This window comes from Anopheles stephensi, chromosome 3 (assembly GCF_013141755.1).
Source record: "Anopheles stephensi strain Indian chromosome 3, UCI_ANSTEP_V1.0, whole genome shotgun sequence".
Lineage (NCBI taxonomy): Eukaryota > Metazoa > Arthropoda > Insecta > Diptera > Culicidae > Anopheles > Anopheles stephensi.
The window spans coordinates 48,673,509-48,688,000 of NC_050203.1; the positions used below are offsets into that span (position 1 = coordinate 48,673,509).

At 41.7% G+C, this 14,492-nt stretch overlaps 1 protein-coding gene across 15 annotated transcripts in view; it reads right to left on the minus strand.

Annotated features, from left to right (window-relative positions):
* Positions 1-1,694: 1,694 nt before the first annotated feature.
* Positions 1,695-14,492, minus strand: part of LOC118512655 (ELAV-like protein 3) — a 46,215-nt gene continuing 33,417 nt past the window's right edge. For 9 of the 15 annotated variants that reach the window (XM_036057381.1, XM_036057384.1, XM_036057374.1 and 6 more), the window contains 8 exons: positions 13,662-13,763; positions 10,915-11,757; positions 10,701-10,804; positions 10,464-10,617; positions 10,046-10,087; positions 9,638-9,866; positions 9,328-9,514; positions 1,695-9,200 (listed from right to left, as the gene is read on the minus strand). In XM_036057381.1, coding sequence (XP_035913274.1) covers positions 9,039-9,200; positions 9,328-9,514; positions 9,638-9,866; positions 10,046-10,087; positions 10,464-10,617; positions 10,701-10,804; positions 10,915-11,089 — 1,053 coding nt within the window. In that variant the 5' untranslated portion in view covers positions 11,090-11,757; positions 13,662-13,763 and the 3' untranslated portion in view covers positions 1,695-9,038. The remainder of the gene's footprint in view (positions 9,201-9,327; positions 9,515-9,637; positions 9,867-10,045; positions 10,088-10,463; positions 10,618-10,700; positions 10,805-10,914; positions 11,758-13,661; positions 13,764-14,492) is intronic. The other 6 variants (XM_036057382.1, XM_036057383.1, XM_036057385.1 and 3 more) reach the window with 4 other exon arrangements.

A 14,492-nucleotide genomic window follows, 5' to 3' on the forward strand; every position in this document is an offset into this window, starting at 1 on the left:
CCACATGCTCTGCCAGCGAGACAGGAAAAGTTGCTGTGGTAGGCGAAGAAACTCTCGGGCCGAGATCGGACGGTCGTAAAATGCGCCTTGTTGGACGCCTGTTTTGGCCAGTGAGTCTGCCTTCTCGTTGCCGGGAATTCCACAATGAGAAGGTACCCAAATTAGCGAAATCCTGAACGCCTTGTCGAACATGGAGCCAAGCAATTCTATGATTTTAATGACAAGGAAATCCTGACTCTTAACAGCCTTCGGGGATCGTAGTGCTTCGATAGCGCTAAGGCTATCTGTAAAAATGAAGTACTGATCCGAAGGTCTCGCTGCTATCATCAATAGTGCGTACAAGATTGCGGCTAGTTCTGCGGTGTAGACACTACACGGCGCCCGCAATTTGAAAAATGCTTCGGCGGACTCACTAAAAACGCCGAAGCCGGTGCCTTCCTTAGAGGATGATCCATCAGTATAATACTGGCTACTTTGGTCTAAATGGCCATACTTATCCCTGAAAATGCCCGGAACTACCATCGGGCGAAGATCATTCGGTATGGTCTTAATTTCCTCGTGCAACGAGGAATCTGTTGTTAAAAGGGAACTGTAGGTCTCAGGAAGGGCAGCACGGTTTAATGCCTGTGGAGCGCTAGGATGCACTTGTAGGGCAACAAAATCTTCGTAGATTTTCAAGATCTTGCTCTTAGAACCTGTCTCTAGAAGCGCTTTAAAATTTTCTTCGATCAAGGGATTTGATACTGAAGAACGGACTAGAAGGCGAAGCGACAGCATTTCAAAACGAAGTTTTAGCGGCATCACTCCGGTCATCACTTCTAGGGACATGTTGTGTGTTGATTTCATGCTCCCTAGTGCGAGTCTAAGACAACGATACTGTAGCCTCTCTAGCTTGAGGATATGCGTGTTGGATGCCCAATGAAAGCATATGCTTCCATATTCCAACACGGATAGTACCGTTGTCTTATACAGTCGCAGGACGTCTGATGGATGTGCGCCCCACCAGAATCCTGTGACTGTCCTTAGAAAGTTGATTCTTTTACTGCATTTTTGCACCAGATGGGTATGTAAGGAATTTATGTTAGAAGAAAAAAAAACTTGCCAACTACCAAACTCGCTAAAGAATCATTTAACGAAACGCTTTCGGTACTATGTTGCTCACAAAGGCAAACAGAAAACACACATCACCATCATCAACTAGTTGTTTTCTTGCTTTTCCAGCTTTATTTAAATTCAATAAAGTGTATATTTGAGTGGGTGTTTGTGTGCGTATGTGTGTGTTTCGTTCGTTCGTGTTTCGTGACTGTCGCTAGTGAGAATATTGGTTTGTGTGTTTGTGTTTGGTTTTGTGTCTACCCAACTCATCACATTTGCACTCCGCAACTCCGCACGCCGGAGACAGGATTTTCCGAAGGGTTTTTTTTCCGCAAATATAAAGGTTTGTTTGTTTTATTATAACCGTTTGCTTTGTTTTGTTACTGTTTGTTGATGTTTTTTTTGTTTATCTTTTTTTGGCTGTTGTTGTTGTTGTTGTTGTCTTTTGTATGTTTGTTGTCGTTGTTTGTTTAGCTTACATTGATTGGTTCTGCCGTTCGGTGCTATTGTGCTATGTACTGCATTTTCTACTTCTGCACTGCCATTCTACTGTTTTTCCATTTTCATCTTTCTATGTTTTGTTTTGTTTGCTTCTTCGCTTCGCTTGCTGCTTTTTCTGTGTGTATGTGTTTTTGTTTGTTTTTTTTTTTTAGTTCAACGTGATAATTGTAGAAGGACAGATCATAGCCAGACATCAATATGCTGCAAACATTGTTTTTGTTTTTCTTCGATAAACAGGGACAATAATACGAGAATTTAATACGTTACGATATGTCTTACGGCTAGTGAGTAACTAAAGCTAATTGCTTCTTGTTTTTGTTTTACTTCTATTTTGTTTTGTTTCGTTTGATGTTATTCTGCGATAAATAAATCAAATACATTCTTTCTGAAGTGGTAAGATTAAATTAATGTGTAGTGTATGTGTGTGCGTGTGTAGCGCTTCGCAATCTGGGATAAAAACTATATTCGCTACTACTGCGGCTGCCTCTGCTGGAGTACTAGAGTAAACGGCGCCAACATACGGAACACGTACACTTACTTATGCTGATGCTGATTTCGATAATAGATTAGATTAAAATGCTTACACATCGTATATACCGTACGCCCGCAGCTTCTCTTGCTTTGTGATATTTTTATTGCTTACTGTTGGGATTGTTTCATTCGTAATAACACGCGCGACGTTACCTTGCGGATACCCTGTTGGGATCCGTTCCTTCGCCCTGCTTTGGTTTGTATCTGCCTTTGCCACTGATAACCATCTTTGCGTTGACAAATTGATTGCTATTGCTTGTATGCTGGCGTGGTGCCGAAAGGGGTCAATATACTCATTCATTCATTCATTCATTGGTTTATCTACCTTCACCGGCCGCACTTGGCCTGGGTGTAGTGGTTTTGGCGCGCGATCACTATTGGAATCGGTTTGGGGGGTTTTTGTCTCTTTGCCCCCTGTATAGCAGGGTAGTCGGGGGGGTGGGTCGGTTTTAGGGTTAACCTAATGGCCAAAAACACGGAACGGATGCACGAAAAACATTGACACGGCGAAAATGGTGCAGAGTAGAAGAGATAACCCGATAATAACGTTAATTAGCTTATTTACTTACTAACTTGTGCTTCACTGTGTGACTTTTGTTTACTTTGCTTGGTAACTAGGTTTACTTGCCCTTTTGTTTTACTTCAAATTCATACTACACACCAAAAATGACTAAACGTGGAAAGTGTAATGACATAATGGAGGCAATCAATTGCACCAGAGTATGTGTGTTTGTGGGGTTTTGCGCTCAACAATTTTCGATCCTTTCTTTTGCGAGCCTCACATCAATTCGCTAAAGTTCGCAAGTTGGTTTTGTTCAATTTTTCCTATCCACTTCCGTACTCGTTGCTTGCACATTCTGACCACAACACACCCCTACCGTGTCTATCAATTGTATTATCCTTGATAGGATGATACGGATTTTGGTGATTGGGTGTTATTTTCCTAAATTTTGCTTTTCGTTAAAAATCTCTCTTTGCTCCGTTTTTTTGTTTTGTTTTTTTTTTTTTTGCTTACACTTATTACACGTAAATGTACCGTTTGTTTGTTTTGTTTTGTTTTTTTTTTGCTTTGTTTTTCACTTTTCTTGCAACGTGGTGTGTGTAAATGGTAAATTGGTTGGTTTTTGCTTTCCTCCTTTTTGCTGTTTCGCCCTTTTTATTTGCTAACTCTGCTTACAAGTTAATATCAAAAATGTTAACATTTTTGTCTTTTCTTTTTATGTTTTTATTTTCTTTTACCTTTTTGTTCAATAGAGTGTTTTTTTTTCTCTCTCTCCCATTTATTGCCCCATTTTGTTTGTTTTTTTTTTTGTTTTAGTTTAGTTTTATCCTTTTTCCGTTTATGGCTTGCGCTCGTCTGTCCGTGTTGTAATGCGTTTGACGCACCTGTTCACCTTGCTGGATTGGGTTTTGGTTTCGTTCTTAGTTCCCTAATGCTTAGAGCGTGATCAGTATTTTACGGTTCAATTCAGTCGCTTCTTCACTAGGATTCGCTGGGGTAGAGCTTGCTTGCCTGTCGGTGCCGCTATTAGTAGCCGTTACTTACATTTTTAACTTATGTCTTTCGTTTTCTTTTCATGTACGAATTGGCGTACTAAAATGTTGTCCTTTACCTTTTCGTTTTTTTGCTACACATTCATAATACTTTCTTATAGATTGTTAGCTTTGTTTTGTTTTGTTTTACGTTTTGTTGTTCGTCTTACACGGTTGCAATTACTTTTTTCTTGGTTTTACATTGGTGGGATCACATTTTTCTTTTCTATCGACAGCTTTCGATACAATACTTGGGTTTGATTTGACGCAGCGTGTGCAGACGCACACGCACACGCACATCCGGGATCGGTTGGTTGCCCCACCGGGGATAATACTTACGGTTTACGGTTTTTCCTTCAATAAACATTTCCTATCAATATATACCTTCATATATATATACGGTACTAGCAAAATCTTTGCTAAACATGTAAAATAGATTAGCTTGAAAATTTCCCTCACATGCATACATCTTCACGCGTGTGAGTGTACTTTTATTTATCTATAGGTTTTTTTTGCCTATCTCATTGCTACCTTCCGGCGTTTCGTATTGCAGTGCCTATTATCCATTGAGCGGTGTCCCTTTTCGGTTTTAGCCTACTCCCCTGCGCTCCTAAACTGTCCTTTGCAAAGAGAAAGAGTGGTACTGAAACGTGCAGAAGAAATATAAATTATGCTGTAACATCGTTTGCTACGCTATACTAATAATCATTCTCGTAATTCTTTTTTTTTTTGGTGGCTTGCGCCGTTCGACTTTGTGTTTTTTTTTGTTTTGCTCTGTTGATCTGGTGTAACATAACATGCGAGATGCGTTAGGTAGTACAGATTAATTCCTGTCTTGTTGTTTCCTTCCTTCCTTTCCATTCGTTTTTTTTTTCATTATTCTTGTCAATAGATTAGCAACAGGAGTTGTTTATAAGTAAATGAGAACGAGAGATATCGATAATCGAACGTTAGTTGATTACAAAGAGAGGTGTATTGAATAAGAATAGCGGGGACACATAATTGGAATATTCTGAATAATACAAACATTTATAGCTACAATTCTAACTTCGTTTTAATCGTGTTTATCGCTAAATTAGTTTACCCATGCGTCATTTTCTCTGCTGCTGCTGCTGCTTGTTGAAGAACTTGTCAGTTCATTGGGATGCTCTAGTCTCGCTATAGTTTTGCTGCTGCTGTTTTGTTGTTGTTCTGCAACCACAGACAGGAGAAAGCACGAAATACGTTCTATTACAATAATACTGAAGCGGTTCGTTATCGTCCTTTAGTTTTGGCTTGCTTTCGGTTTAGGGACCGTCCAAACGGACCCGGTCACAGGATGGAATGCCGATGGTTGACGCTTTCCCCTTTCCTCTCAGTGTCGTTTAACTGTGGCTGATTAATTTAAGTTCGGGCAAACGGGTAAAATTCTGCGATACTTCGAACTATACGTATTACAGCATTAAACAACATCAAATGAATGCAGTGAATATGATAAAGATGGACAATCAATACCAAAGAACAGGGCCGGCTAGTTCCGGCCGGTTCGACACACGTGTCTAACTATTGCACTGTGACGCGGTGCGATGATGCTACCGCGCTTGTTTCGTAACACATTGCTGCTTGCATCTAAATTTATCGATTATGCATTAATTTTCCTATCTGAGAATGTAAATATTGAATTATATGTATGTATATATATATTTAGATTTATGTATATAATACTATTGGACTAATAAGATGTCTTGTTGTTGTTGTTGTTCTTTTCTTGCTGCAATTATTTATTACCATTTTTTTGTTGCTGCTTCTGTTATTGTATTTTGCTCGAGTTCTTCCCTCTGGCTGGCTGTGCTAGCCACCTTGCAATGTTAGTAGTTTTTTAACATTAGTTGTTGTTGTTGTTGTTCCATGTTGCTGTTTCCTCTTCGTCTTTTATGTAGCCGAACCGTTTGCCTCCGTCTCCGGTTTTGGAGTTGCACACTCATCGACACATGAGAGTTATAAATATAATTACTTACTTCCTTGTACAGCGTCATAAAGTATTCACTATATGTATATATATGTGTATGTGTGTGTATAGATATATAAATATCAGTAGACTCTCGTGCTCGGGATTTTTGTTCCGATTGGGGCTTGTTCTAGTTCGGCGGTTACTTGCAACGCCGGTTAGCAGCAGGTTAGAGAGATCTCCCCTTCGAATGATCCTCTCCGCCACCGTAACGCACGCCGTTTTGTTTCTTGTCCGGGGGAGAAAAGTGGTTCTACTATAGCACCTCGTATCCACGTGGCCTGCCAGTAGCTTAATATTGCATATTTCGAGGGGGGGTTTTCTTCTAACGGAGTACCCGTCCACCGTTGGTTCCACTCGCGGATCGTATCGACTAGCACAACCTCAATTTATTAACCCATTGCCTTCGATTGAGCAGTTCGTCGTCGTCGTCGTCGGTTTTGTTTGTTTTTTCCTATTAGCACTAACAGTTGCTCCTGTTTGCTGGGAAAAGTCTGCAGATTGGTACACTGGTTTTGTGTATCTTCTATTGGGATGAGTGCTGGAAAGCAAAACAAGGGAAATTTTGAAAATTCAATCGACATTTCAGCACTTGCTAATCCTTTAGCCCTTTCTGTCTAGAGCCGTGTGAAATAAGGGAAAGTGGAATGTGCGATTTCCCTCCAACAGCATTTGTCTAGCAGTGTCGTATAAACTACGTGCAATAATGGGCGGAATCGGCTAGAAGATAGGTACGGTTCAGCTTGGCCCGTACGAGTGTGGTTGTTTGGTGGAAGCGAGTAGAGTAGAGTAGTGGGGATTTTCACGATTAAGACCGTTTAAAAACATCTACTGTTGGTTTTTTTTACGAACGCTACAACGCTTCGCTACGACTGGTCAATGGTCCCAATAGTTTGCGTTCGCATTCTTCTATGCAAAGGAAACGGGGAGCTGCAGTTGAAGGTGGTTGTTCTGGGTCGGAACATGACGTGATTAAACTGTTGTCCAAGGTAACGCAGTAAGCCTGCACACCTGTGTCTTGTCTTCATTCAGCTTAAACGCAAGTCAAATAAATCATAAACAAATAGAAGAAAAACAAAAATAATAAATAAGAAAATAAAACAAACACACACACTTAATAATGCTGTTTTGAATCGATTTTTGGTACTTTTTTCTGTTCTGTGTTTTTCCATTTTACAATTTCTCTGCCTAGCTGTGCTGCCACAGATACTGTGTGTGCGTACACAGTCGACGCATCGGGATTGCTTTACACCGTAGACACATTGAACAAAAGCAACTAAATTATATCTTCCTCCAACGCATCTGCATGACTTTTATCCAAAAACAAACAAACGAAAAAATACACAAACCAAACTCAAACACGTGCTAATAAAATTAAATATGCTCTGCCATATGCGCGCGCGCGTGTGTGTGTGTAACAAGTCTGTAACTTTCCCCAACACGCAAAGCCGTAAGATTCGGCCAAAGGATTATAAAATTTGAAACGATAAAAGAACAAAAAAAGAACACATCAAAAACTCAAAAGCACAATAACTAACATTCGAGCGTGCTAGTCCCCCATTCATTCAGGGACGGAGTAAAATCGGCTCCAAGCATAACCTTTACCTGTACTGCACTACCTGGCGAATAAATAATGTGTGAGTGCAACAAAAGCTACTGACGAAACCGTAAACAACAAGGAACGTTAGCAAATTAACCGTTCGATAATGGGCCTAGTGTGATGTGCTATGTAGTGGAAGAAAAATTTCTAATAAATCCAAAAGCGAACGTTAAACTCATACTAACATTAAACGTGACGCGGTTACTCGACCCGTACCAGCTTTCGGGCACGGGAACAATCGTAACAAACAGCACAAAGCGAGAACATCAACGGAAACGCACAAAGGAACAAAAATGAGTTAATTAAATTAATCTTACACCATCATCGCACATCTCGATTGCGATGTCGGAATCGCAAACCGAACACTTCCCTCGCTTCCCCTGGCAAATTGTGTGGCAAATTGTGGTGGTGAAAATTGGTGGTGAAAAATCCGGCTACACGCTTGTTTCGTGGCAATAGTCTGTCTGGGTGGGACACATAAACACCGCACGCAGTACACAGCACACCCCTGTTGGTTGGCTTCCCAACAAGGGGTTTTGGTTTTGCTTTGGATTCTTCCTTCCATCGTTCAAACTCGTTCTCATTTTGGTTTCTCCCTCCTGCTGTGTTGCTTCCTATATTCCTTCTCACTTTGGTGATTCTTGCTTCTGTTTTGTGTTTTTTGTTTTGTTCACTCGTGTAAAACCTTGTGTAAAATTCTTCTAAAAATGTTTTGCCTTCCTTACATTTGCTTACGAACAAGTTACAACTCTTTTCCCCTTTTGTTTTGCGTTTTTTTCCCCTCCCTATTCCCTACAACGCATCTCGGCTAGTGAGCGCTTGCCAACCTTTGCTCGGAACCAACCTGCTCGGAGGAGTTTAGCGAGCCAGCGACGAAACGAGTGGAGGCGATAGTTCGATAGCGGTCACTATGACGCGCACTTCCGCCTGCCACCCCATCACTGTGTATCACTGTTAGCATCCACAACAGTCTGACAAGAATGGCTCTTGAATGGCGCGGGTTGTAGCTATTATTATTGCACTTTTTGTCCTCCTGCCTTCCTTTCCCGATTTTTGTTTTGTTTTTTGCACATTCCGTTTAGTGGTGTCCTTCTTCGTAGCACCCAAAAGTTGGCGCCCATCGTAAATGACCTCCTGGTGTATTTGCTGGCTTCCGAAGAAGAGAAATTAACGTGCAAAGAAACAACGTAACAACATCCAATAGTTTCCCACCGCACGCACGCACGCGGTACACAAATTCTGGAATTCATATTGCTGTATGTGTAAACCATTACTACTTTCGTGCCTCATTTTCTTTGGACATTCTGTGTTTGTTCAATAACTCTTCATTCCTTTCTTTTTATAGCGCGTTTCGTACTCTTTTGTTTTTGGTTTGTTTGCTGTCTCTGTTACCACCGAACATCGATTGCCTAGACTCTCATTACAGCGCGCTACCGCTCCCACAAAACGAATGGAAATTGCGAGAGCGATGATAATAGTAATAAATAAGTAAACAGGTCCATCAGGTCACGGATCTTATCTGATGGGACGCATCTTCAGTAGCTCATTAAGTTCGCTCATCCATCCGTCGAGGGAACGCCGCTGGTCCAACATTCCAGCGAGTTCCCGGTCGCGCGTTCCCTGTCGGCGGCGGGAGAGCCCCAGCGGATCCTGCTGCCGTTGCCGTTCGTCCATCATCGTCTTGCGGCGATGGGATTCCTCTTGCTCACCGATGTTGTTGCGGGCCGTGGCTACGATCGAAAGCTGAGCCAGCCAGTGGGCGAACAGCTCCGGTGGCAGGTTCGCTTGATTTTACGCATTTTTCGATTTGTTTGTCTTGAAGCTGACCTGCAGCACCCGGTTGCCGAGCGTGTAACCGTTCAGCGATTGTATGGCCACCACCGCCTCATCGTAGTTGGTCATCGTTACGAACCCGAAACCTTTGCACTTGTTCGTTTGCAGATCCTTGATGACCTACGGTGGGACGGAGAGAAGCGTATTAGCAATAATTTAAGAACAGAAGAGAAGAAACCCTTGCCGGCTGTACCAGTGCCCTCGTGGGTAGTAAATCTATGAAACTGCCAAAACAAGGTACACTAACCTTAACCGATTGGACGGCACCGAACGGACCGAACAGCTGCCACAGAACGTTCTCTTCCGTTTCCGGCGCGAGGTTGTAGACGAAAATACACCAACCGGACCCGTTCGCAATGGCATTGGTAGGAATCATCGAGTTCGCCAGTAAATCTCCGGCCAGCGGCGAATATCGATAGTTTGGAATGGCACTGCTTTGGGGGCGCAACCGGCAAACCCAACACGAGATCCGGACGATGGTGCAACAAAAAAAAAACAGAAGAAACAGTGTGAGGTGTAAATATATGAGCAGACAGGCACAGCAACGCGATCCCTACCTAAAACGTCCGGTCGGATGATGTATCGGTCCTGGGAAACGGCGAGCGGCTTGCGGACCTAGATAGGCTGCCAGCGGTGGTACAGTTTTCGTGCTGCTCGGGTTGTTCGCAAACTTGACCGTGATCGGTTCGGTGGAGCCCTTCGGCACCGTTCCGTTTAGCTCCTTGATAGCTTTCTCGGCTTCCATGCGCTGATCGAAGCGGATGAAGCCGACACCCTTCGAAAGACCTATGTGGGAAAGGGAAAAGATTCCATAACATAAAGCAAAGGTTAAACTAAAGCCGAAGATCTTCATAGGTTTTGGATTAATCCATTAATTAATAATGAATAGCATAGTCCAACTAGTACAAGTATTGTTTAACAAAGGCAAAAACCCTCCGATACGTTATTCTCTATACAATACATACCATTACCATTTTCACCACCGCTTGGAGAGCTGTACTGTCGTGCTTCAAGAGACAAAATAATAAAATAAAGAGAAAATCATAAAATAAAATGAATGAAACATAAATTTCAAATCATGAATTTAGTCGTAAAAGGGAAAATTATTGAAAAAGATGCTCAAAAAAAGTACAAAAACAACGAATACCAAAGCTTTAAAATCTAATGAACATAAACGCAACTCTCTTGTAGGACACGACAGTTCAGGAATTATCAGAAAATCGATAAAGGAGGAGTACACTTGTTTAGATACTAAACACACTACAGTTATACCTCAAAAACATTTGGCATTAACTGGTGGAAGTATCATGCCAGTTTTCTTAAGAAATTACTTCCCCTCTTCACAATTCAGGCTTCACAATTCAGTTGCCACAAATGGCTTACCTGTAATATTGTCACACAGAATGCGGGACGTGATGATGCGTCCGTACGGGCTGAACAAAGCCTCCAGATCCGCCTGCAGCATGTTTTTCGGCAAACCCGACACATACAGATTCGCACCCTTTATTGCTTCCGAGCTCGGACGAGCAAACGATACCTGAAACGAATTAAAACCGAAAACGAGATCAATGCAGAAATCAATCAGGAACGAACGGTACGCCTTGCTACGCCGCCGCCTACCTTAATTTGCTTGTTCTGCAATCTTAGGCCGTTCAGTGTGTTGATCGCTTTGCTCGCATCCTCGGCCCGCTGGTAGTTAACGAATCCGTACCCAAGGCTTTGCCCTGCAAGCAATCACCCGCCCGCAAATGAAGTGTAAGTCAACCGCCAGTTCCGAATACAGCTTTGCAAGCACACCACAAAAAAGGAACACAAAACTCCCTTCCCAACTTACCGGTCACTTTGTCTCGGATCAGCTTGCAGCTTTCCACCTCGCCTATGCTGGAGAAAAGCGACCGTATCTCTTCCTGGGTCATCTGCTGTGGTAAATAATTGACGATAAGATTGGTCTTTGAGTCCTCCTGGCCACCGCCATTTTGTTGCGCATCAGCGATTCCGTTCGTCATCATGACACAGTTAAGCGGCGATGAACAGATGACGGGAGAACGTAGGGGGACGTACTACTACACAGTTACCACCGCTTTTGCTTCACTATCTCTTGTTAGCTAACACGAACCGGTGCTGGTTCTCTCGTTGCCAGTCGCGTCCGGAGCTCTGGCTGGAGGCGGTGGTGGAGCGCTTTACCGTCTATCGACGATAATGGAAGTGTCAACCGTTGTGCGGCGTCCGTAAATGATTGTAACGACCACTCGTGCTTTCTTGCCTGCTTTGCCGGGGAGGCTTTTTGCTGCTGCCCTTCCCAAAAACGCCCGCCGAATGTCCTTACAGTAAAGACAGCAAATTTATTGGATGTCGTATTTTCTGTGTTTTCGCCTTCGTCGTCTTCCTCGTCGTTGATTCCTCCAGCCTTGTGAACTGTATAGTATAGCACTAGTAATACTGATGATATTCCGGATGGACACCCGGAAAAGCGTTTTACCACCGTTGGCAGATTGTTTCTTCCACTGTTACGTTCCGCCTTAAAGCTAAACGCTAAAACTTGTACAATTTCCTTCCTGCAAAAGGTACGCTGGCCGTTTACACATTCACTATTGCGCTGCGCTGCACTCCGGAGTACGATGTGCATTAACTTAATGCATCTATATCGGATGTGCAGCGAATAAATCTGAAGATTTATCTTCCGTTAAAACCGCACCGCACAGCACACATCACACATGGAAAATGACAAAAAAAGTAGGAAAGAATAAAAAAAGACTCATTAATAGTGGGGAAGATGAATTGTTGCTTAGGGAAGCAAATGCATTCCCTATACGGCACACAATATCGCATCTCGCAATTTTTTAAACGTTTCACTATTCGCACAAGACTAGCATTAGGGCGTTGGTCACACAGAAGGAAAACCACTCAGAGCGATATAGGAAAAAATAGACGAGCTTTTCGTTACAACGAACGAAGGTAAAATGGCGGAAGGAACATCCATTTCCGATTGAGGCAAAAAAGAAATGGAGACAATATCCCTTAACGCTATCACTAAAAACGATCTCTGTCACCATTTATAACAAACCAGACAAAAAGACATCACAGAAGAAAAGCTTTCTTTTCTTTTGCTCGCATGCTTTTGCTCGCTGTTGATAAGGCAAAACCTTCCAAATGTTTCAAGGGAAGTTGGCCATTCATTTTTTAACCTAAAATACTGTACAGGAAATCGGATTCATAAATATATTGAACTGAAACTAAGCGTAAAAGCTTAAAAGTTTGATTGCTTTCATTTGGTTCGTCGATCATTTATAAAACACCATGCGTCTCCATAACCAGGCGTCTCCATTAGGTACATATGGAGCAAAAGCTACAAATAAACTCAAATTACTACTAATCAATTACCTTTCATTCAACACGCTTTCAACGTTAAAAAAATTATACACTTGTAACTAAACTTAAGTGTCTCTTCGTTTCATCGAAAGTTCAAACAAACAACAGTTAAACTTCCTATTTAAGAAAGGGAAATAAAATAGCGTAAACAAAGGAATGAGTGCGAAACATATCATCTTCTTTCTTTTACAACGTACATATCACACGCCACGCCATGTGAATCCATTTCCATTCGGCATACATGTCTTCGGGTTCCAATTGCCACCTTCAGCGTACCGGCCGAACAGAGGGAAAGGATACGAACTGTCCGACTGACCGAAAGAATCGGCTTATTGGATTAGGAACGCCATGAAAGCGATCGAACTTTTTTGTTGTGCTATTGAACATGTTTCTTTTTAACTTTACTCTTAGCGACTTAGACAAAGAGAGACAAAGAAACGCCAGTTTAAAATCAGCACCGCCCAGCAGCTGCCGTCTATTTTTACATGTGAGGTCCAAACGCTCTTTTTGCAAAGGTCAACAGCTTATAAGATTATCTGTTGTGCATTTGATTGAATTAAGCCCACAAAACCCGATTGCCAGGCCAATATCTGATTATTACGATTGGCGAATGTATTGATTATGTTGACACTAACATAACAAATTAACTAACGATGTTCTAATAAAAGAAATTTAATAACAAGCATCCAATACCGATTGATTATAATCTGTTAACATTTAAGCATAATTTTCTAACCTTATTGTCTTGCGTTAAAAAGTTGTAGTTGTAATAAAATTTCAACGTTAAGCAAATATACAGGCGAAAGTTAGTAGGACAGAAATAGTAAGCTGCCAGATAAACACAATTCAAAGCTTTTCCATTTACAAACGACCAGCATTGTTCTGGTTCAATGAGCATCAGAAGAACAACCGGCCATACCGGGGATACCGGTTTTGATGGTTATCGAAAACTGGTCTCGTACGCAAGAAAAAATCGAATATTATTCAACTGGAACTAATTAAGGTCCTCTTAAACTAATTCAACTGTTCATTATTAGAACGACATGAAATGAACGACATGAAAAAACTCCGCACACACATACTAATGAATCGTTCAAAGTGATAATCAAACGTCACTAAATTGATGAAAGGAAACATAAAAACCCCAACAAAAATACTCACCAGTGTATTGATACATTAGAAATTTTAAGTAATTTTGCAATAAATACTTACCACCCGTTTTCTTATGTTAGTTAGACGTAGATCAGCTATTACTCCTCTCCCTCGTGACTAGAAAAATCTTATAAATGGAAGATTTATTCAGTTGTTGTTTATCTGAAATAAAAAGAAGAGAAACGGCATTTAACCAACTGCTCCAAATGAACCAATTGCAATCTTCACTTAAACCGTACATCAACTAGAATTAATTAGATTAACCCAATCGCAAGCGCAAGCACACTTTCGGAACCGTGTTTGATGAAACAAGCAATCAATTTCGAAGGAAAAGACACAATAAGCCCGCAGCATTTCGGTTCGGTTCGTTTACACAAGCGCTCGACCATCAAATGAGAACGCACTAACTAATGCACAGAGCTTCGGCAAGCAAATGTTTCTCCAAACTGCATTCTTAATCCACCTCTTTATGTACAGTGTTTATCCAGTGGCTCTCAAGATCTGTGAAAGATTGAGTGGCTTCAGCATTTGGGATAGCGCTTCGCAGATCACCATATCAAAAAACTACTCAGTTCTGATGAACTCCATTTGCAGACACCAGCGACAGTGGTGATGATGATGAAGAGGAACTTTTATTTTGTTTTCTTCACGCCAGCCAGCATGCAAAGATGTACCGTGCCGGGTTTCGAGGGTGCAAAAATTGCAATTACGAAACACAGAGCAAACATCAGTCCAAGACGCACGGATAAAACTTTCAATCCGCTGTTCCGTGGTGTTTTATTTATCAACCGAACGTACAATTGAACAACTTTTTGCTTTGCTGTACATAGTTTTTGGCGAGAAGTTATGCATTCCAAAGATAAACTACTCGGGAACCAAGTTTAATTGAAT